We start from the raw sequence: 22,549 nt of genomic DNA, 5'->3' as shown, positions 1-22,549 counted from the left end.
TTAATTTATATATTAAGGCAGCCCTCCAAAATTGGAGAAACCCCTGCCAGGGAATGGGAATCCCCATAGAAAATTACATACTGTTCTCCCTGAACTTTGCGTATGACCAAGTCATCCTAGCTCAAGATTCTTATGATCTAGAATTTATGATAAAGCGTCTATAGAGAGAATATTTAAAATGGGGGTTACAAGTCAGCATGAAGAAAACAGAATATTTACTTAGTTATCAATTCAGATGCAAGGTTTGAAGCGAAGGATAGACGAAGATGTGGAAATCAAACAAGTGGAAAATTTTAAATATTAAGGTCCACTCATTGCTAAGAACGGCTTGGAAGAAACCGAAATTAAACACGAATTAATCAGGGACGTAAAATTTTAGGATGTCTGAACTTCTTATGGTGGGATCATAACATTTCCAAAAGGAATAAAAAAAGAATTATGGCAAACCATGGTTGAATCAGTTCTTTGTTATGGCTCTGAAGTATGGACAATTAATGCAGACCTGAAGAGAAGATTGTTGGCAGTTGAAATGGATTATTTGAGAAGAAGTGCTAGAACATCAAGGCAGGAAAGGAAGACCAACGAATCTATAAGAAATAACATGAATGCTACAGAAACGGTCATTGACAGAATAGAAAGAAGAGGTTCAAAATGGTTTGGACATCTATTGAGAATGACTAACGAAGTTGGCCCCAAAAACTTTACAAATGGAAGCCCCCTGGAAGAAGAAAAAGAGGGAGACCTCGAGGCTCATGGAATGAAAGAATTAGAAGAGCGATGGAATCGAGAGGTTTGGAGGAGAAGCATGCTTTGGACCGGGAGGATTGGCGGAGGAGAACGGGAGTACGGCAATAGCCGTCTCCAAAATGTATTGTATTTACAAGTTGGATTAATGTCAAACGTCAATAACCTTATTTTAACCTTCAATTGTGGCTTATTCCCATTAAAATAGTGATTACTTTACAATCCCACAAGAAAATAGCTTCAGAACAATAGATACGATTTAGATACGAGAAGGGAGTGTTCCAAAAATGTCGTCAGCCTTACAGTGGCCACCCCACTTTTACCAGAGTACGGTACGTGCAACAGTCAACTGCGCACAAGTAAGAGAGGGTGGTTTTAGTTGGTAGGCAGGATAATAGATAGCAGATAAAGGTAGCATAAAAAAATTTCAAAACCCCCCCCTAAGGCAAATTCTGGGTGCGCCACTGACACACTCGACATTTTGTGTTGTACAAATATACCTTTCGTTATATTTATACAAAACAAAAGTATTGAATATTCCATTTTCCATATTCCATTTGCTATAGATATCTGATAGAGATATCTTAGACTTCATAGAGATCAGAAGTCTCAAAACTAATTTTTATGGTACTGTTACTGGATACAGTTTTTTTAGGTAGAATCAGAATCTGCAATAAAAAATGGGAGTTTCTATTTATGATTTCAAAGTTGTCGTCCGCCCTGTCCTCAGAGGGTAGAGGTGTGGGGTCGTGTGTGATATCATTCGATAGATTTTTGAAAAATATTATATAACACGTATTTTTTGAGTTTTTCATTTAGCAGTGTATTTCACTAGATATTAGACCGTTTCCATAATTTATCTAGGATTTCAGGATAAATTGTATTATTCCGATTATAGCGCCATCCATCAATAATTCTAAAAACTGTTCCGAATAAAAGGAACCAAATATGTAATAAAAAATTGGGGGTTCTATTTAACATTTTAAAGTTGCACTCCACTCCACCCCCAGGGAGTGATGTTTGGATGGTTGTTTGGTGGCATTCGATAGATTTTTTAAAAATATATAAATTTGGCGAAATATCCCACCGTTCCGCTTCCCTGCGGAATGTAACATAAGCCAAATACGCGAAAGAGTGCAAGTGCATAATTCCATTGTTTTGTCCATTTACAAAATAAATTTTTATACCTTTTTTTTGTTCGCTGATACATATTAGTGGATCACCAAATTTTGAGCTCTTTTTACATTCAAAGAAAAGTTTGAATACCTAGTTTATTATTTTATAAACGCAATTCCCATGTTTTGTCAAATAACTGATCCTCTACAAAACCATAACATTCGTGTATTGAAAACTACAATCTTTTACCGATAAAGTAACTACTCTTGACAAGTGAAGAAAAAGTTAATGTTCCAGATGGTAATGGCTCGCGGCGATCATAAGAAAAAAAGTAATGGATTATAATTTCGATGTTGATGATTGTTATGCATGTTAATATATAAGGCGATCTAAGAACAAGGTCAGCTCTGACACTAGGAACTGTGTTGCGAAACCACTTGAACTTGACATAGAAAACGAAACTGCAGAGGAGGATTTAGCTGAATGTGCTTGTTGACAATCAACAAATAATATACTTTTATATCGTTCACATCACGCTTAATAATTAACAATATTTTTTTTTCAGAACACATGATGAAACATCTAAAGAAATACTAAATAATGCTGCCTATACCGTTCTACGTGTCCAAAGATAAATTTGTTATCTTTCGTAATCTTATCCACTATGTTTTCTTTGGCCTTTTTATTTTACTCTTTTCAAAAAGAGTTTCTTCTTATTCTTCTTCTATACGTGCAGTATCAGAATTATCTGACGTGAATGCGATCACGGAACTAGAGAAGGGCAGTGGGTCACAAGTTCAGGGCGGCAGATTTTAGGAGGTGGCAAAATTTAAAAAGTTATTTAAATTTTTCAAAATAATAATATCACAATCAATTTTGTTGATTTTGGTGCACAATTTATGAACTTTATTACACTAACACTATATACCAAATTATTATCTACAATATGAGACACCTATCTACCAAAACAACACAATAAAAGTAAAAGTAGAAAACGAACTAACCGATACTATTGAAGCTGGCAATGGGATAAGACAGGGAGAATCCCTGAGTCCTCTATTGTTCAACCTGATTATGGATAAAATAATAAAAAAGTAAAAACTAAAAAAGGATACCAAATAGGAAAAAACAATTTAAAATAATCTGCTATGCAGACGACGCAATACTACTTACTCTCCCAAAGTGAAGATGATTTACAACGTACGCTGCACCAATTTATTATAATCGCCAGAAAATTTAACATGTTTCCCCAAAAAAGACAAAATGAATGGTTACAACAGCAAATTTACTAAGTGATAGAGTTTAAATATCTAGGCATCACATTATAAAGCTACGGAAAGCTCGAAACTGAAGTGGAAGATCAAGTGAATAGAGCAAACAGAGTCGCAGGCTTCTTGAATGAAAAAATATGGAGAAATAAAAAAAAAGAAATGAAATGCTGAATTTACAAAACAGTCATCAGACCAATAATGACATACAAGGCAGAAACACGACCTGACATAGAAAGAGCAAAAAGGATGTTAGAAACAGCAGAGATAAAACCACTTAGAAACTTGATGGCAAGACACTGGATCAGAGCTAGAAGTGCAGATATACGACGTAGATGCAAGGTGGAGAACATCAAGAACTGGGTAAGAAATAGAAGTGTAGAATGGAACCAATATATAAGCCGAATGACAACAAATAGAGTAGTAAAGACTGCAAGAGATGGTTCCCCAATAGGAAGACGATCAGTAGGAAAACCACGAAAACGATGGAACGACAACTTACTGGAGGCACATTGAAAAACAGACAGAGTATGTCTATATAAAAAGATGAAGAAGAAGAAGAATATGAGACACAAGAATTAAGTCATGTGTCTGAAATGTGGTGTTTTACTGTTATGTGCCTACTACTGATAAAAATTAGTAACGTAAGCGCTCAGCATCAGTGTCGAAGACGTTTTGGCGATGCATTATCGATGCTGTTATATTTCTAGCAAAGCAAGGAAGTCTCATTCCGGGGAACTAAAGAAGACTGATTTCAGCGATCCATCCAGTGGAAAGTTCTTGAATAGTACAATGCATTAAAATATCCCTCTTCAACAACATACTGAGCGGCATAAGAAATGGCAGATATTGTATTTCTTAGATAAAATACAATATGAGTTCCGCGAAATTATAGCAAATAACGTAAGGCAAAAGATAATACGAGACATTTTGGATGAGAAATATTTTTCCTAATATTTGGCTAGACTCCGGATATCAGCGGCGATGAACAAATGAGTCAAGGAGTTCATTGCGTCAAAATAAATAAATAGGCTGTAGGGAGAAAGTTTTATTGATTTTTTACAAGTTAGTGACAAAACAGTCAATCAGGATCTGATTATGACACCCACCCTTACTAGCAACAGACCTGTTCAACTTTGATATCCAACCGACTGCTCAGTGAAGAACAGAATGGGGGAGCAATGCACTCATTGGCTGCCAAGGTCTAAAATTTATAAATGAGTTAAATGGTTTCGATCTATTCGATAGACGAGTGATCTACTTACCTTATACACAATCTGTACAAAATACAGAATGTATGCACATGTCCTCTTTAAGTGGGAAAGCCTTGTCTTTGTTGCGTTTGCGAATAAACAAACTATCCACCACATCATCGAGTCATAGCCTTGGAGGTCTTACACCCAGGGGAATTAAGTGATTTCTTGGCGGCAAAAGATGAGTCGCTTTAATATATAAATGATATAAATGTTTATTTGTAATTACTTTATGTTGTGCTTTTATTAGAAGTAAAGTAGACTTTACAGACCTTTTTTTCCGTCTTTTATGAGGGGGGTCTAAATGTTCGAAACATACCTCGGTCCTAGAAGATGGGCAGAACCCCCTTCCAGCCTCGGTTATGCGGGATGTTTCCACCGTTTCCAGGACGATATCCGTGACCGCGCGCAATGTTTATTCAAAGATCATCGCCGTCAATGCCAGAAACCTACCTGCTAAAAAAACATCCTCCTCAGCGGTGAATTACCGGCACGATCGTCCTGATTGGGACGCAGTATCGGCACGGCATTCACCCGATCTCTCATTCACGCACAATTCTCACTCATTCTAGCACTTTCTTCTACGATTTAATTCTTCTCTCCCTCTTTTCCTCTCTGTGTATGTGCAATCTCGCCCCTTCTCATTCTGCCTTATCTTCTTGCTTGTTCCTGGGCACTCTGCCTCGCTTCGGTCGCCTTTCTTCTTGTTCCTTTCTCTCCAACGTTCTCCTCACATATCTCTGAAGTACTCTCCACCGATCTGCCGACCTAAGCATCTCCTCCACCAGTTCCGTGACTGATTGCACGCTAATTCCTAGCTCTCTCCCAAGCAAGTTTCTCCCAACTACCATCTATCGCATACTAATAGAGTGTGTGAGACAGTGTCCGATATATCACAGTATAGGCATTTGTCATTTTTTGCCTTTCCAAATCTGTAAAGGTATGCCCTGAAGCAACCATATCCTGTGAGCATCTGCGCCAGGAAGTAATCTAAACGCCGGTGCCCGCAGTCCATCCATCTTCTCAGATTAGCAATCAGCGACTTCGTCCACTACGCCAACCTTCCCATCTCGTCCCATTCCTCTTGCCACACCATAATGGACCTCTCCCTTTCTTCTTTTTTAAAACGTTCTGTTGCTATGTCTTCATTTCTTCTCTAGTATATTCTTCCTCGTGATAACTCCCAACGCCTCGGCAGAGACTGTTTTGTATGCACATGCCACCCGCAATAGACTCTCTTCCTATCTGCTCGGGTGAGCAGCAACAAAATGAAGTTTAAAATTGGAAAAAATAAAAATAACAAGAGTAACTGCGATAATAAATCAATAATACAAATTTAGCAAAGCCGTTCCTGGACAAAACAACTTAAATCCAAAAACAAATCCGGTAAAACCACCTACAAGCAGTTTATTTTAAAACATTTCCTACTGTTTGGCATTTACTCATTTGGTAATTGTACTTGTATTCAAGATCTATTTAAATTTGGAATATTTCCTTCAACATTGATTTTATTAGTTCTAATACATGACGTGTTAAGGTATCATTGCAAGTGATCCATCAATCAATTTAGTATTTTGGTTGTTTTAGTGTAAGAGGGAGCTTTAATTATAAGCTCTTACTAACCTTGTAGAATTTCCAGTTGCAATAAATCTTAAAATTAGTTCCGTACTATTGAATACTACTCCAACATCCGTTTTGGTAAAAATAGTAATCAGAGGTAAAAAATAGTAAACCAATTTTCGTTGTACGTCAATACATTCAATGACGTAATAAACAAATGGCATTAACTCGACACCAAAAAACTCAACCACGTTCTTTTCTAGATTTAATTATTTCAACGCTGTAGTGTTCTTAGGTACGGGCTATTACCAAACAAAAAATATCAAGCAATGTTCATATGGTATTCGTAGGCCTTTTCTTCAGTCGCCATGTTTTTCGTACAATGTTGAGATATATTATACGTCATAGTGGTTTATAAATGCATAAAGAAATATTTATTAAATAATATATACAACCTATAAGCTCCCGAAGAAGCTGAAGCTGTTCCGATCCTTTTTGTGTGGGGGATCATGTCATTGTGGGTTTAATTTTACAGTTTCTGGTGTGACTTTTCTCTCTCTTTGATTGTCTTTTCTATATTTGTAATTTCCATACTCCTCAAGTCCTCTTCCACTTGTTGTCCCCATCTCAGTTAAGGTCTGCCTCTGGTTCTTTTACCTGGTGGTATCCATTCCGTTAACTCTTAACGGATTGCTCTTCTCTCTTCTCATTATGTATCCATACCATCTAATGCTTTGTGCTTTTATTGCTCTAATTACATATGTTGTCTTAACGCATCCATTCTTGTATTTCGTGATTCATCCATTGTCTTGCATCCTCTTCGTTTTCCCTTTTTGGTCCCAGTATTTTGTTGATAATCTTCCTCTCAACAACTTTCAATTTCTCTTTTTCTCTTGCCCTTAATGTAAATGTTTCTGCACTACTATTAGTCTTATGGTCGTTTTGTAGATTTTCATTTTTGTGTTTCGGCTTATCTTCTTATCTCTAAACATTTCTATAAAACGCTGTATTGCACGCTTGAATTCTTTTTTTTATATCTACACTTTTATTTTTTCTGCTGACTAGATTTGAATGTGTCGACCTCTTCGAAACTGTGTGCATCGATTGTCAGTTCTGTCATTTGTGTCTTCCTTTTCTTGCTTACGTTCATGCATTTTGTGTTATTTTCATTTATTTCTAGTTCCCTCAGTTTGGCTTCGTTTTCTATTTCTTGGAAGGTTTTCTTTAATGACTTTTTATCCTCAGTCGCGCGTAATCTTGCAACGTGAACGTACACCAGTGAAGTGAAGTTCCAGAAAAACCGCGAAACAAAGGTCCAGCATTTAAAAAGAGCGCGAAAAACGGCAACTGCGTGTGCCAACGGTCGCGTTATCCTAGTGAACCCGCGAACGGAACCACGGTGCCGACGGGACGCGTTCTTGTAGCTTGGGCCACCAGAAAAAAAACAATAAATGCGAAATTGCCACGTGGAGGTATAAAATAGTACATGTAAGGTACCAAAACTGGCAATCTAGCATCAAACCGAACGGGCTTGGCGCCAGCCGGTCGATAAATTCTTATAAACTGGTTATTGAAAAATAAGGGGGCAAGGAGATATTGACACTGGTGCTGATTTGGAGCTCATGGCCGTAGAGCCCCACCGAATACGCAAGTGTACACCCAGGTAAAGTCAACACAACACACACACAAACTCGAATACACCTCACTGCAGTTTCCCATTGGGTTTCCCAACCTCACTGCACAATGATACCTGATCCTAGGTGAGGACACAGCCACAGCTATCCTCCACGCGATTTCCAAACAAACAAATAATGGCCAACAATCTGAAAGGAACCGTTTTCCAAGGAACTTGTACTTAGTAGCTTGCTTGGCTCACGCGGCTCCCAGCTGCTCACTGGTCACGGATATTGTTCTTCTGACACTCCTGCCTACAGCGGCGATACCCGGTCTTAGTCCTCACACGAACCAACCAAGCTCTATTCACCAAATAATAAATATATAAAACCGTCCTTGAAGAAGTCCATAGCTTAAACAAGGTTAAAACATTCAGTCAGTCAGGCTTTTTATCTGTTGCTAATATGGTTATATCGCCCGCATATCCTATTATTTGTACTGACAGCTTTTTTATTATCTTGTCGAGTGATAGATTAAATAGTAACGTTGAGAACGCATCTCCTTGTCTTACTCCATTTTTTATTTTTATTATTTTTGTTCTTTCTCTTCCGGTACCTATTATTGCTTGGGAATCTTACATTGTTATTTCTAGCATTCTTATAATTTTATTTGGCATATTACTTACTCTATTTTAAGTCTTAGATCATTTTTCTTCTGTTTAGTCTGTCAAACGCCTATTTACGTCTAGTAAAAGTATATGTGTTTCTTAGTGGTACTCGTATGTTTTCTCTATCACTTCTTTTAGCGTAGGTATAGCTTCTATCGTAGATCTTCCATTTCTTAAACCGTAAAAGTATTTATTAAGAGCGTAGGCGCAAAATTTCGGGCCAATGCTTTTTAAATGCATTCGGTTTTTTCGAATCCTGAGAAAACTAATAAATATTTTTAAAGAATTTAAACGCAGAATGAAAGAATACATTATTACCGAGGGCCGAAAGTCTCTGAAAACTTCTATAATGTTTATTTTAATAAGTTACAGGGGTGAAAAAAAGAGAAAATTTAGTGTGATTTTTAATTTCAAATATCTCATTAAAAAAAACTTTTTGTTTATTCTAAGGGACTTTCGGCCCTCGGTAATAATATAATCTTTCATTCTGCGTTTAAATTTTTTTTTCCGTCGACCGTCCATTTCTGATCAATTTTAACACCCTCAAAATCATTGATTAATGACCCCTATTAATGAATGATTTTCTATTAATGAACGATTTCATTATAGGCAACACAACATACATTGCTTGCATAAATTAATTATAAACGCTCTGTGATTGGCAGTGATCTGTGGTGTAGGCAACCAAACATTCTTCTTCTTCTTCATGTGCCTTGTCCGTTCCGAACGTTGGCAATCAACATGGCTATTCTGACTTTGTTTACGGCAGATCTGAATAGTTCAGCAGATGACAATCCGAACCATTGCCGCAAGTTTTGGAGCCACGAGTGTCTTCTCCTCCCTGGACCCCTTCTGCTGTCTATTTTCCCTTGAATGATCAGTTGTAGTACTCTATATTTATTATGTCTCATAACGTGACCCAAGTATTCCAACTTTCTTTTCTTTATACTTATTCCTACCTCTCTCTCTTTACCTATCCGGCGTAGTACCTCTTCGTTGGTCACGTGCTCAGTCCAGGATATACGTAATATACGTCGGTAAGCCCACATTTCGAAGGCCTCTACTTTTTTCATCATTGTTGCGGTCATTGTCCACGCCTCCATTCCATATAACAAAACCGGGAATACATAACATTTCAGAAGTCGAATTTTGAGAGGTAGGGTGAGGCTTTTAGAGGTGAAAATTTGCTTCATGCTAGTGAACGATGCTCTTGCCTTTTCTACTCTTATACGTATTTCCTTTGCTTGATCCCAATTTGAGTTAACTGTTGTTCCCAAGTAGATGTACGAATCCACGTGTTCAATTCTTTCATTGTCTAATATCAGTTGCTGTGGTGGTTGTTGGGTTTTGCTTACTAACATCCATTTGGTTTTTGTGATATTTAGTCTGAGTCCGTATTGTGCACTTGTTTTTTGTATCTTACTCATTAGGCAACTCAGTTCCTCCATGCTACTTGCTAGAATCACAGTGTCATCAGCATACCTTATGTTATTAATTATTTCTCCATTTATCTTAATGCCTTCTGTGCTTTCCTCCAGCGCTGTCTTAAATACTTCTTCTGAGTATATATTAAAGATAATGGGAGACAAGATACAGCCCTGTCGTACACCTTTCTTGATCTCAATTTTATTGGTCAATGTAGATCCTACTTTTACTTTAGCTGTTTGGCCCCAATAGAGACTCGCTATTGTTCGAATGTCTCTGTAGTCGACTCCGATCTTATGGAGAACTTCAATTATCTTTTCGTGCCTTACGTTATCGAATGCTTTTGCGTAGTCTATAAAGCATATGTACACGTCTTTGTTCATATCTCTGCAGCGCTGGATGAGTACCTGTAGACTAAAAAGTGCTTCTCTTGTCCCAAGAGAATTCCGAAACCCAAACTGCGAATCTCCAATGTTATCCTCGCATTTTTTGCTTATTCTGTTGTAAATAACCTTGGTGTATGCCTTCGAAATGTGGTTAATTAGACTTATCATATTTATTTATATTCCCACTAAAAAATTTATTTAAAATGAAGTAGCCGCTGTTAGTACTATCTGTCATTGTATGTCATTATGTACTTTATTGTTTAAAATTCTGTGTATTTGAAAAATCAAAGGATGGATATTGACGAAGAGTTTAATTTAACTCCACCAGAATTTAACTTCTTCTATCACAGAATTTACAGAGGTCCAAGAAGACTTAAATATAAATTTGTCAAAATGCTATACAGCAGATAATCATTTATCAATACCTTCCTTTAATTTCAGTAATTGTACTATTTCGAATATTAATGTTTACTACTTATAATAAAACTACCACTAAGGAAACTTTGAATAAAGTCAATGAAAGCTGAAAAAATTGTTGTTTATCGTTAAGTAAATAAATATTTAAACTAAGATATCTTTATTTCTGAAAAGTACGGTTGACGGAAAAGTTTTGTAACGAACTCGTGAATTAAAATGGCGATTAACAATCTCGAACGCGCTCGCTTCGCTCACTCGTTAAAATATCTCAATTGTTAATCGCCCTTATTAATACACTTGTTGGTTAAATAAATATTAAAATATTTGTTAGTTTTCTCAGGATTCGAAAAAAATGAATGCATTTAAAAAGCATTCGCCCGAAATTTTGCGCCTACGCTCTTAAATAAAACAAAAAATATTAAATTTTTATTTAATAAAGAAATAACATTGTTTACAAACAAATAAAGACTTTGGAAAATTTATAAAATAATATGTATTGTTTTTAAATGATTTAGAACGTCTATTACTCTTACAAACTCCATAACGATATTGCTTCGTTGTTTCTTTTCGTACAGTATCATAAAAATAATCGATTAAAAAAATTGATTTGCTAATTCACTTTTTTCGTTATTTTCGTATTTCTTTTTTTTTTCAATAACTCGACTTTCTTTTGTATTTTTTACTATTTTGTGATGAAAAGTCCTATTGATCTTGAAAAAGCATATGATACCGTTCCTCGAAAGGGTTCTGTGCTGGGCACTCAATAAGAAAATCCTTGGATGAGTGGAGTACCAAAAAAAGGATAAAATTTAGAATGAATATACTTAATGGAAAAAACAGAACGAAAATATTGTATGTATAAGTATCAGTAATAGGAAAACGCAAAGAACTGAAACAAACTAAAAAAAAAAGATTTTTAAGGCTATATTTAGACCAATTTTTACGTATCAGTGTGAGTCCTGGATACTAAGTAAGCAACAGCAAAGTAAGATACAGTTGGCAGCAATGGAATATTTACGAAGGGTACAGGGTGTAACTAGAAGATATCGCGTAAGAAACAATGTTATAAGAGATGAAATAAAAATGGAGTCGATGGCAGGGTATCTTAAAAAAGGCAGTTAAGTTGGCGGAGATTTTCAACAACAAATATTAAAGAACAATAATAAATCTTATAATTTTTACAATCTAGGTCGACTTTTTCTATTTGGTAATTTCTATGATCTTTATATTCACCACATAACCGATTATGAATGAAACAACCGTAAAGTTCTCTCGAATTCGCTTATTCTATTGTTATTCTCGGCATTGTTCATAAGCGAAACAACTAAATTTTCTGTTAAATGATTCCACTTTACGTAATTACTTTAGCGTTATTCTGGAAATCTTAGTCAGTGATTCATAATCCGTTAGTTTTTATATTCATAAGTTTTTTTTTAATCTCAGATTCAATTATACTCTGGTTCGCTGCTCTTTTGATATGGAACTCTGCGATGATTGTTCCGTTAGATATTGCATTTGATAACATTGACGTTGAAGCGACATGAATAATTTTTAGTATTTTACAACGTTTGATCTTATAACTGTTATTTTCAGTTAAGCTAGTAAAAAAAAAAGCTGATAAAATTTTATACAGGTTTTTGAAGGTTCTAAAAGGATTATGATGGATAACTAATGACAAATTCATAAGGACCCTCTGCTGCTTTTTCTTTGTTTTTCTTTAAACAATCATAAAAAGTAAAAAAATAATATAATAATAATTTTTTTTACTATAAAACGTTTCTTATACATTTTAGAGACAAATCGTGTAAATGTAAGTTGTAGGTCGTAAAAAGTTCTTTAATTTGCGAGTTTCAAAATTAAAATACAACAACAATTGGCAGAGATAATTACAAAAACCATTATTTTTGCAGTAATTTATAAAAATGTTAATTACTTTGTTTTTGCACAATTACATGTAAAATAACTACTTGAAATTTAGTCAATTAATGAATTACTGAAGTGTGCTAAATCTCCATCAGATCGATCAAATAGTTTGTAAGTTATTCAATTTGTTTATCGTGGAAAACGATTATTTAAACAATTGTACTTGCCCAAACAGTGACTGTAGAAGTGTTTAGCATAGTTCAATCGATTCTTTTAGGCTTGGATTTTAAGATATATTAAAAAAATTTAAAATTGTATTAAAATTGTTTATCTAAACAAACCGTTTGACCATAGGCCATCTTCTGGTATTGCGACATTATTTTTTGCACAAAGTTGATCAACAAAATCAACGCCTACTTTTGTTATATTATAGAACGACACTATATCTGGTTTGTGTTAGATATTGCTTATACTGTGTATATAAATATATTAACCTATTACTTTTGTTTCAGATCATGTGACAGAAACCGCCAATCGGACATGCCTGAGGCAGACAGTCCGCTAGGACACTGGCCTCACAGCCTCAGTTCCATGATGGCATGTCTGGGTTGTACCTTAGGTCTCTTCAACATCTCACGATTCTCCATTCTGACAGTCCATTTCGGTGCCAACTTCATCTTCCAGTTTTGTTTCCTTTCGCTGGTTTTCGGACTTCCCTTGTTCACGCTCCAATTGTGCCTGGGCCAGCAGCTGGGGGCAGGAGTCATTGATATGTGGAGGATTTCGCCGCTTTTTCAAGGGGTTGGAGTGTCGCTGCTTTTGGCCCAGGCTTTGATGGGACTGTACAGTATCATCGGGGTTTCGTGGATGTTTGTGTTTTTTCGAGATTCGTTCATAACGAAAATGGACAGATACCGATGGGCTGAGCCATTTATTTATTATAGAAGAGGTAAGTGATTTTAATGCTATCAACACTTGAGGAAGGTGCAAAAGTTAACAAGTCACAATTTTTTTTATATATGTAACATTGGTTTTGTGTTCATCATAAGAAAAGATGTCAAATTGAGCAAAACACAAAATCTTTTAAAATAGTATTACAAAAAGTACTGGTTTAAAGTATTACCTTGTAGTGAGTGAATGTATTGCAGTGTTTTTATCGAGGTCTATTATCGTTTTATTTTAATAATACAACAAAGTGAGCATGATGATTCAGTATTAGTTAATGTTTCTAATCAAGGAACTAGGAGGCGGCATAAAAACATGTCAGGACGTGATGTAGGCAAGAAATCAAGATATATTAATTCACATGGTGATAATACGTTCACTCCATGTAAAATAAGAAACTTCATAGTTTTTTAACGAACCATTCAATACATGTAACATCCAGTTCTCTTAAGTAAAATGTCGGCGCACTCATCAACCTGCTTATTTGGGACTAGGCTACTAACCACTGACAACTAAAAAGAAGCCGCATACTGTTGCTGCAAGTTACAGATTCCCTACAGTTCGTGGATACAGTACACAAAAAAATTTTTCAGATGTAACTAAGGTCCGTGTAAATCGAATTTTGAAAAAACTGAAATTAGGAAAAGATTTCGTGAAGAACAGAGGTAGCAATTGAGTCAGCAGAAAATTGGCATTGAAAAAAATGCTGTAAGGGAAGTTCTTCGTAGTATTGAGAGCCACTATAATCCAAAAGAATTTATGAAACTTTAAGTAATATATATGCATACATTGAAAGGGTAATTGTCACTGTTTCGCGTGATTTTTTCTAGAGAATTTAACATTGGCTTTCTCTTGCAGTTTTCTGATATTTTTGGGTATTGTACCATGCTCGACAATAAGCCCAAGACCTAGAATAACAGAGACAATGTGTTGGGTTGTTCTCTGTTGGGTTGTTCTCTGCCCAAGAGCATTGCACAGGTAAAGAGAAACAAGCCCTCATAGCGAGTGTCCATAAAAAAGATCATCTAAAAGAGCATCAAAAGTGTCCATAACAAAGAGCCAAATGATTTTACGAACTTTTGCGTGAAATTGAAGATGACGAAATAGGTGCCCGATTTTCATATGCATCCTCTGTTGCAATCCCGATACAAGCATTTTATTTCCGCCAGATAGGAATGTACAATGTCTGTATAATGAATATTCAGACCCAATTTCCGGTACATTTATTTGGACTAAAGAGCAGGCTGGAAGGGATTCTACAGAAATTACTTCACTCCTAAGTTACTTATCTACTTGTGATTTTCCTGGAAAAAATATTTGAAACTTATTTTTAACAGTTGCACAGTTGCTCTGTGCAAAATAAGTACAACCACGTACTTCATACGCTTATGCTTATATTAACCAAGCACTATCATCATCATTCAATCTTCGCTTATCCACTGCTGGACATAGATCTCCCTCATAATTTTCCATCTATTTCGATCTTGTGCCTCTTGCATCCAATTCCTATGACAACGTTTTAGATCGTCAGTCCAACGTGTTGGTGGACGACCTCTACTTCGGTAGGCATCATCTCTTGGTCTCCATTCCAGATTCCGCTTTGTCCATCTGTTGTCTGTCATTCGAGCCACGTGACCTGCCCAGTTCCATTTTAGTGTTGCTACTCTCTCTACTGCATCAGCCACTCGTGTTCTTTGTCGTAGCTGGCGATTTGTAAAAAATTCCATATTTTACCCAATTAGTGTAGCAAGTTTTTTGATTTTAAGACGGGAACTTTGCGACGACCGTTGAAGAGAAGATGGTCACCTGAAAAATGTACATCAAAAACTTTTTCGGTACTTCTAAGGCAACCCTTCTGTCCCGTCAATACTAGAAAGCAGATAAGAGCGGCTTAGAACAGTCTAAGGATGGTAAAGCCACAGGTTCGGACGAAATACCAGTCGAATTTATGAAGGTGATGAGTGAAGGGAACACAAAGTGAAGTTTCAACGCCACTTATGATACATGTAACGTTCCGGAGGAATGGCTGGTATCAACATTTGTAACACTGCCAAAAAGACTATTTGCGTAAATGTGCGAGGAGTTTCGAACCATAGTCCTCATGAATCTAGCACTTAAGATTTTTCTTCAAATCATACATGTCAGGATTTACAAGGAATGCGAAAAAACCGTCTGAGAAATGCAGGTTGGATTTAGCAATTTCAGGGGTACATGAGAGGCACTTTTCACATTACAAGTCCTGCTCCAGAGATACCATGACGTCAGCTGTGACGTCTACATTTGCTTTATTGACTACGCCAAAGCGTTTGACCGTTATCAATACCAAAATATGACCGTTGCCCTGCCCTCCAAAGAGTAGGAATGCATGAGAAAGACATTAGAATAATTACGAATTTGTACTGGAACCAGAATGCTAAAGTCAGGGTAGAAGGCAAGTTGACAAGTTGAGGTGTACATCATGCGAGGAATAAGGCAAGGCTGTGTGCTCTTGCCTGCTCTTTTCAATATATACTCTGAAGAAATTTTCACTGAAGGCCACACAAATCTACAGATGGGAATACGAATTAATGGAGAACAATTCACGCTACGCCGACGAATATAAATACCGTGGCGCTAATGGCAGCAAATGATGAGATTGAGAGAGTCGACAGATTCAGCTATCCTTAACTCTTAATGGGACCATGCTGGAGAAATTACAGTCAAAATTGTACGGTCCACATTTACCAAGATGAGATCCTTACTGTGCTGCAGTGACTTGAGTTTAGAGACCAAGGTAAGGATAGTGTTGTAAAAACAACAAGTTATGTTAATATTAGTTTGTTTTTCGTTTTCGCAAATATTGGCTTGAACCTTATGTGACAGACTGTACTTCTTGACAGACTCAAAATATTTGTGTCATTAATACCTTATAAGGGCGTTGGGTTTTAACCACTGACGCCTGCCTGTCGACCCTTTTAGATAAAAATTCAAGCCAAAAGAATCGCAGATGTGATTTTGTGTTCTCAACTTGCAAGCCGAATGTGCGGATGTGTGCGGTCTCGGTACTCTAACGATCTCTGACTCTTAAAAATGCAGTGAAAAGATGCATTTAGTTTTCGCTATATTCGCGCGCCCCAAAAACACTATGTAAATATTCAGTATGCTTTGTAAATAGGCTCTAGTTATTAAATGTGTAGTATCAATTGACTACGCTTTATTTCTCGCTAAGTACCACCCGATTAAACCAAACACATAAGGAATCATCGCCGTGAAGTCTGCTTACTTATATCGAAGGAATCTCATTAACAGTTTATGATCCTAATATATTTGGTACTGTTCCCGCTGGGGAAAGGAATTTAATAGGCTTTCCCCCAACAATTGGTGGAGATCAAGCAAAGTTCCATTAGTTAGTGAGGTGCTAGTTCTTTCTTTACTACTATACGGAGTTGAAACCTGGACACTGACGCACGGTACTGAAAAGAAGATCGAAGATTTCGAAATGTGGATCTACAGGAGGATATTGAAGATATTATGACCAAGAAGCGTTTAACTTAGCAAAACAACGGTACTTCGGTCACGTACTGCGCAACGAAGAAAGATATTGAATTTTGCAACTCGTCATGCAGGGCAAAGTATTTGGCAAAAGGAGGGATGCCCTTGTATCTCGTGGCTGAAAACCCTCCGACGATGTTTTGGAATGACCTCCACCGAATTACTTCGAATAGCGGTCAATAAAACAGTGATAGTTTTGATGATCGTCAACATCCGGACCGTATAAAGCACTGAAGAAGAAATATATGCTAATTATCATAACCAAAAACTGAAAAATTAGTGATATTTGTACCCTTCTATACCAAAAATTTATTTTTAGTGGACCTGTCATCTTTTGCATCATACCTCCTCATTTATCTGTGGTCTCGTACTCTATTAATACAAGAATTGTTTGATATAAAATAAAACTAATACAAAAATAATTGTTATTTTAGATATAGACACAGAAAACTCCACTTTCAAACTCAGCGAGACACTACCAGACTACTTCAACGGGGTGGTCCTACAACGACATCACTTGCCATCGGGAACCTCTTATGGTACCATCAAATTCCAACTAGCTTTCAACCTAGCAGTAGTATGGATGATTGTGTTCGTATCCCTTAGCAAAGGGCTGCGGTCCTACGGGAAAGTCATTTACGTGTTTACGTTGATGCCAGTATTCGGAACCTTCATTTTGTGTGCCAAAATACTAGGTTTAATGCCGCCTGAGTATGTTAACGTCATATTCCCCGAAACTTCGTGGGGGGAATTTTTTCTAAACCCCAAGGTAGGTGTAACATGTATAATTTTTAGCTGAAGTAATAGATATACTGATTATAAATTTCATTATAGTGAACTACTAAAACGCTCCATTGTGACACTCCACCTCTAGTATCCTTGAAATGTGTGTCCACTTCTTCTTGCTTTATTAAATTCTACTAAATTATCAAGTACCTTGTTAATATTTTCTCCGATATTAAGCTGCGCATCATTAGCCGCCATACACGATTAACATACTTTATATTTAGCAGTGTCTTCAGCTTAATTGATCCTACTATACTAATTAATTTATCTATTGTACTTATTGATTAAGTCATCTCTTTTCTTTTTTTAGAGTTGGTTAGCAGCTAGTCAAGAAGTTTTCCTGACTTGGGGTTTACTGGGGGCTGCTGTAATGCAGATAGCATCACACAACAGACACAAACATCTGTTACAAAGAGATTCTAGTCTTGTCGCTGTAATAACTTTTACTATTTTATTATTAGTTGCTTTTTTGGCCAACACATGTGTTCAGATACTCAAGGCGTATGGATACACTTATCTACCTGATTCTTTTGGTAAGTTACTTATTTTTTGTTGTTCATATTTATTTTCATATTTTAAGCTTTGATGCTTGGACAATCCGATCATGGGAGTATCCTATACAAATCATAGTGTAATTAAGAAATAATAAATTGTTTAATATTTTTCAGAGAGTATGGCTTCATACACTTTTCTACGTTCTGCAAAGGATGCTCTTCCTCATAGTCTATCAAGTACTCCTGTGAGAAATATGCCTCATAATTCGTTCAATCTTGGTGAAAGAGTTCTGAGGCCCAATGTGGATTTTTCCAAAGAAAGCGGGTACATGGTAAGTTACAACAGTATTATGTAAATTTTTGTAGATGTGGATTTTTTCAAAGAATATGTCAGATTTGTAATTAGAAGGATTAATGGTATGTGAAAAATTTGTCAAGAGAATGAATAAAACAATTAAACGAACTGTATGGAATATGTACAATCGATGGACTGCTCGTTCTCCAGACCTTAATCCTTTAGACTTTTTTCTTTGGGCTTATCCAAAATCACATGTTTACATTAGGCGATCAACATTTTTGCAAGATTTAAAACAAAGCATTGTTGATGAATGTGAACTAATACGTGGAGAAATCTTGGAAAGAGTGACTCACGAATTTAATAATAGGCTTGCACATTGTCAAGAGGTAAACGGCTAGCATTTTAAACATTTAAAGTGATTTTTTTAAATTATAATTCTCATTGGTCTTAGTTATATATATACCTATTTATCTATTCTTTAACTGTAAAGTGATTTATTTCTTGTTTTAACAATTTTTTTCTATCAAATTGGTATGTGTGCCTCTTAATCTTTGCTATGTTTGTTTCTATTTTGTGTTTTTCAATATTATTTTTAGTCACTTTGAGTCAGTTAGAATTAATCTATCATCAGAAAATTCCTCCCACACTCATTATAACGAAATGGTAATTAAAATATTGATATCAATACATCTTAAATGCCTTTTTTTCATTATTTTTTAGGTCCTGAGACTGGCGACTGAATTGGTACCCGCAACTTTCGCTGTCATGGGTGCAGACCAAGTTTCCCCGTTTTGGGCGGTCCTTTTCTATTTTATTCTTATAATGTTCGGAATCGCCCAGCAACTGGCGATTTGGCACTGCGTCATCACCGGAATAATGGCTATAAAAGCTAAAATTCTCAAATCATGGGAGACCACCATCACGTTCTTCAGCTGTGCCTGCGGATTCATACTCGGACTTCCAATGGCAACTGAGGTAGAGTATTTAGTTTTATGTATTCTGGTCTAAAATTTGTGTAGTAGATGTATCATTAAAGAAAACAATAACCAAATATTATTAAGTTGAGTAAATATTTGTATTCCTATTCCATACATTTCATTAGGAACCTTCTTGTTTTTTGATAGTTAAGTAACTTTGGAAATTGGAGAATGGAAAACAAAGAAACAAAAATACTGTGTTACGCAGACGACGCAATATTGATCGCGAAAGATGAAGATAGTCTACAAAGACTGGTCCACAGATTTAACATAAGAGCAAAAGAATTTAATATGACAATTTCATCTCAGAAAACTAAAACAATAGTAGTCAGCAAAGTACCAACCAGATGTAAAATAGAAATTGAGGCATCAGTCTTGAACAAGTAATGGAAATAAAATACCTGGAAATTACACTGTCTAGCTATGGAGACCTGGACAAAGAAGTGAGAGATCAAGTACAAAAAGCAAATAGACTGGCAGGATGCCTTAATAACACTATATGGCGAAACACACACATTAACACAGATAAAGTCAAGAATTTATAAAGCCAGTGTAAGACCGATAATGACATATGCCTCAGAAACAATACCCGACACAGCCACAATGCAAAGGCTATTGGAAACGGCAGAGATGAAGAGTACTGAGAAGAATTACAGGAAATACTCGTGAGAGGTCGAAAGAGGAGTGAAGATATTAGAAGAAAATGTAACGTACAATGTATAAATGAATGAACAAAAAATAGAAAAAAAGAATGGAACAACCACATAAGCAGAATGGAGGAGACCCGTTTCCTCAAAATAGCAAGAGATAAATCACCAATTGGCAGAAGAAGTATCGGACGATCGTGCAAAAGATGGAGTGACAACCTTCCATAGAGGTATTAATCCGCCAATGAACAAGCAGAATTGCTTATAATGCAAGTGCAAGTTGCTTATAAGTGCCATAATCTGGCACTTTTTAAAATTACTTCTTCTTTTTCTTCTTCCTCTTATTTATTATGTCAATAGTAAAAATAAAACCTATATTACTAGTATTATCATTGTAAATTGCAAATAACTAACGTAAATATTTTTATAGATGGGAATTTATGTCGTTTATTTTTTCGACTACACTGTTGGAGGCATCTGGTGGTTGGTAATAGTAATTATAATTCAAATAATGGCAGTGTTTATGGTACGAGGAAGACCTTATAGCGGCGATACCGTTGTCACGGCCTTATTCTATCAAAACAATCATCCCTGTCTAATGAGTTGGGCACCGGCAATGTTGTCGTTCACTTGGAACGTTATCCTTCCTGTAGCTTTAATGGTAAGTTAAAAGTTTGTACCAGCTATGAAGATTTTTCAATACTTTTGACAACAATTTTTATTTGCTTTTAACAATTTTTAACGTTTTTTAAAATGTCTTAAGTTTTTAACAGATTTTTATAGCTTAAAATGCATTAAACCAAAAGGCAAAATTTCACCGAACAGATTTATGTAGACCATTTTATAAAGATTGTACTAATAATACTTGGCAGTAGCTAAAACTTCGCTGATACGCCGCTGAACGAATGCTGAACTTCAAATCGTTTCGCTGGTAGGGGGAGTCCGCCGAAGAAAACAGTTGACATAATTGGCGTTTCCCGTATGTCACACGATGAAGAGAAATACATTATGTATAACAAATATACTCAATATTTTTCATTTAATAAGTACACAACAAATGAGTATTTTTCTGTTAAAGATAAGGACTTTTTTCTTCCATTTTGTACATATGTACTTGTGGCTGTGTGTCAGTGAGTGTCAGAATACAGGATAGTCGTTTCTAGCTACATTTTATGACCCTACCAGTCTTTTTTTTTATTATATTCGTTAAAATATATCGACTTATTCAACAATTTTTAAATCCTCTCTCATTTTTAGGTTTTGTGCATATCAACATTCAAAAACGGCAACTTTAGAGACATGTTCATCTGGCACCATGCTCCGTTAGCAGAATACTGGCCTCTTTGGGCTCGACAGGTTGGATCCATGTTCCAACTCATACCTATTCTATGTATACCACTGGTGGCGGTTATTCAAAGTTATAGATATTTGAATAATGGATCTAATGATATTTTAGAAGTAAGTACATATATAATCCTCTTTTGTTATACAATAAACAGTGAAATTTATAATATCGTTAAAAGTTTTTTTATTATCATTGTGAGTATTAAAGTAAACAGTATAATAATATATAAAATATACTTACTGCTAGTTTTGTCTCATTTATAGCGAAAATGTGGGCGTTTATAGTCTGTTGATTATTGTTTTAGGTTTTTGGCTTCAATTCTTGATATTCTAGGTGATTTGACAAGTTCTCAGATTTGCATAGTTATCGCAACAATATTCCAATGGTTTGTCACCTTGTGTTGATACACGAGATAGTCTTTATATTAATTGTCAAGTCATTTCAGACAATTTTTTGAAGCAGCTGGGTTGCAAGTTTTGAAGAAAATGGAAAAAATTGAGTATAGTGCAGTAATAGAATTAATTATTCGTTAAAGAAGGTTTAAAATCGATAAAAAAGGAATAGTAGCTTGCAAATATGTATAGACACCATTTACTTCATTTTCCATCATGAAAAAATTGGTGATTAAGTTTAAACGTGGCTGTGAAATTACACAAGGTGTGAAGGACATCCAAAAACTGCAACTACACCCGAAATCATCGAGAAAGTTGTTCAGGATATGGGTTTTCTCAAATTCTAATAAAACTCAACAGAAGCATTTGTGAAAACAGATCGAGTTTAAAATAAAAAGAAATATATTTTCCATCAGGACAATAAACCTGCCCACAAAAGTGTTTTCGCAATGCGGAAATTGGGGAATTTGCTCTATGAAATGATGGAATGTCCATCCTTTTTCCCATATTTGGCTCTCTTGGATATCCATTTATTCTCAAAACTTAAGTATTTTCTTTGCTTTTCGGCGCTTTTTGTTGATTTGACAAACCGTCGCTACTGTAGATGAGCACTTTGCAGCACTTCTAGAGAAATACTAGAGGAGCTGCAAAGTGGCATTGGAACACCGCTAAATGAGATGTATTGATATAAGAAGAAATTATTTTTCTTTAATATATTTCGATTCTCACGCATATTTTACTGTTTGAAGATATTATTTATTTTAAAATTCAGTACAAATAAACATTTTAAGACCCAATTCTCAAAGTAGTAAATAAAAACC

At 35.7% G+C, this 22,549-nt stretch overlaps 1 protein-coding gene across 2 annotated transcripts in view; it reads left to right on the top strand.

Annotated features, from left to right (window-relative positions):
* The window catches only part of bdg (sodium-dependent transporter bedraggled), a 270,270-nt gene that overhangs the window by 232,838 nt on the left and 14,883 nt on the right, over window positions 1–22,549 (top strand). For both annotated transcript variants that reach the window (XM_072520797.1, XM_072520796.1), the window contains 7 exons: window positions 12,826–13,262; window positions 17,224–17,558; window positions 17,886–18,108; window positions 18,244–18,401; window positions 19,088–19,342; window positions 20,422–20,652; window positions 21,249–21,449. In XM_072520797.1, the coding sequence (XP_072376898.1) occupies window positions 12,826–13,262; window positions 17,224–17,558; window positions 17,886–18,108; window positions 18,244–18,401; window positions 19,088–19,342; window positions 20,422–20,652; window positions 21,249–21,449 (1,840 nt within the window). The remainder of the gene's footprint in view (window positions 1–12,825; window positions 13,263–17,223; window positions 17,559–17,885; window positions 18,109–18,243; window positions 18,402–19,087; window positions 19,343–20,421; window positions 20,653–21,248; window positions 21,450–22,549) is intronic.

The sequence above is a fragment of the Diabrotica undecimpunctata genome, chromosome 1, assembly GCF_040954645.1.
Source record: "Diabrotica undecimpunctata isolate CICGRU chromosome 1, icDiaUnde3, whole genome shotgun sequence".
In the NCBI taxonomy this organism is placed as follows: Eukaryota; Metazoa; Arthropoda; class Insecta; order Coleoptera; family Chrysomelidae; genus Diabrotica; species Diabrotica undecimpunctata.
The sequence above is the reverse complement of the archived record's forward strand: the minus strand, read 5'-3'. Positions and strand labels throughout refer to the sequence as shown.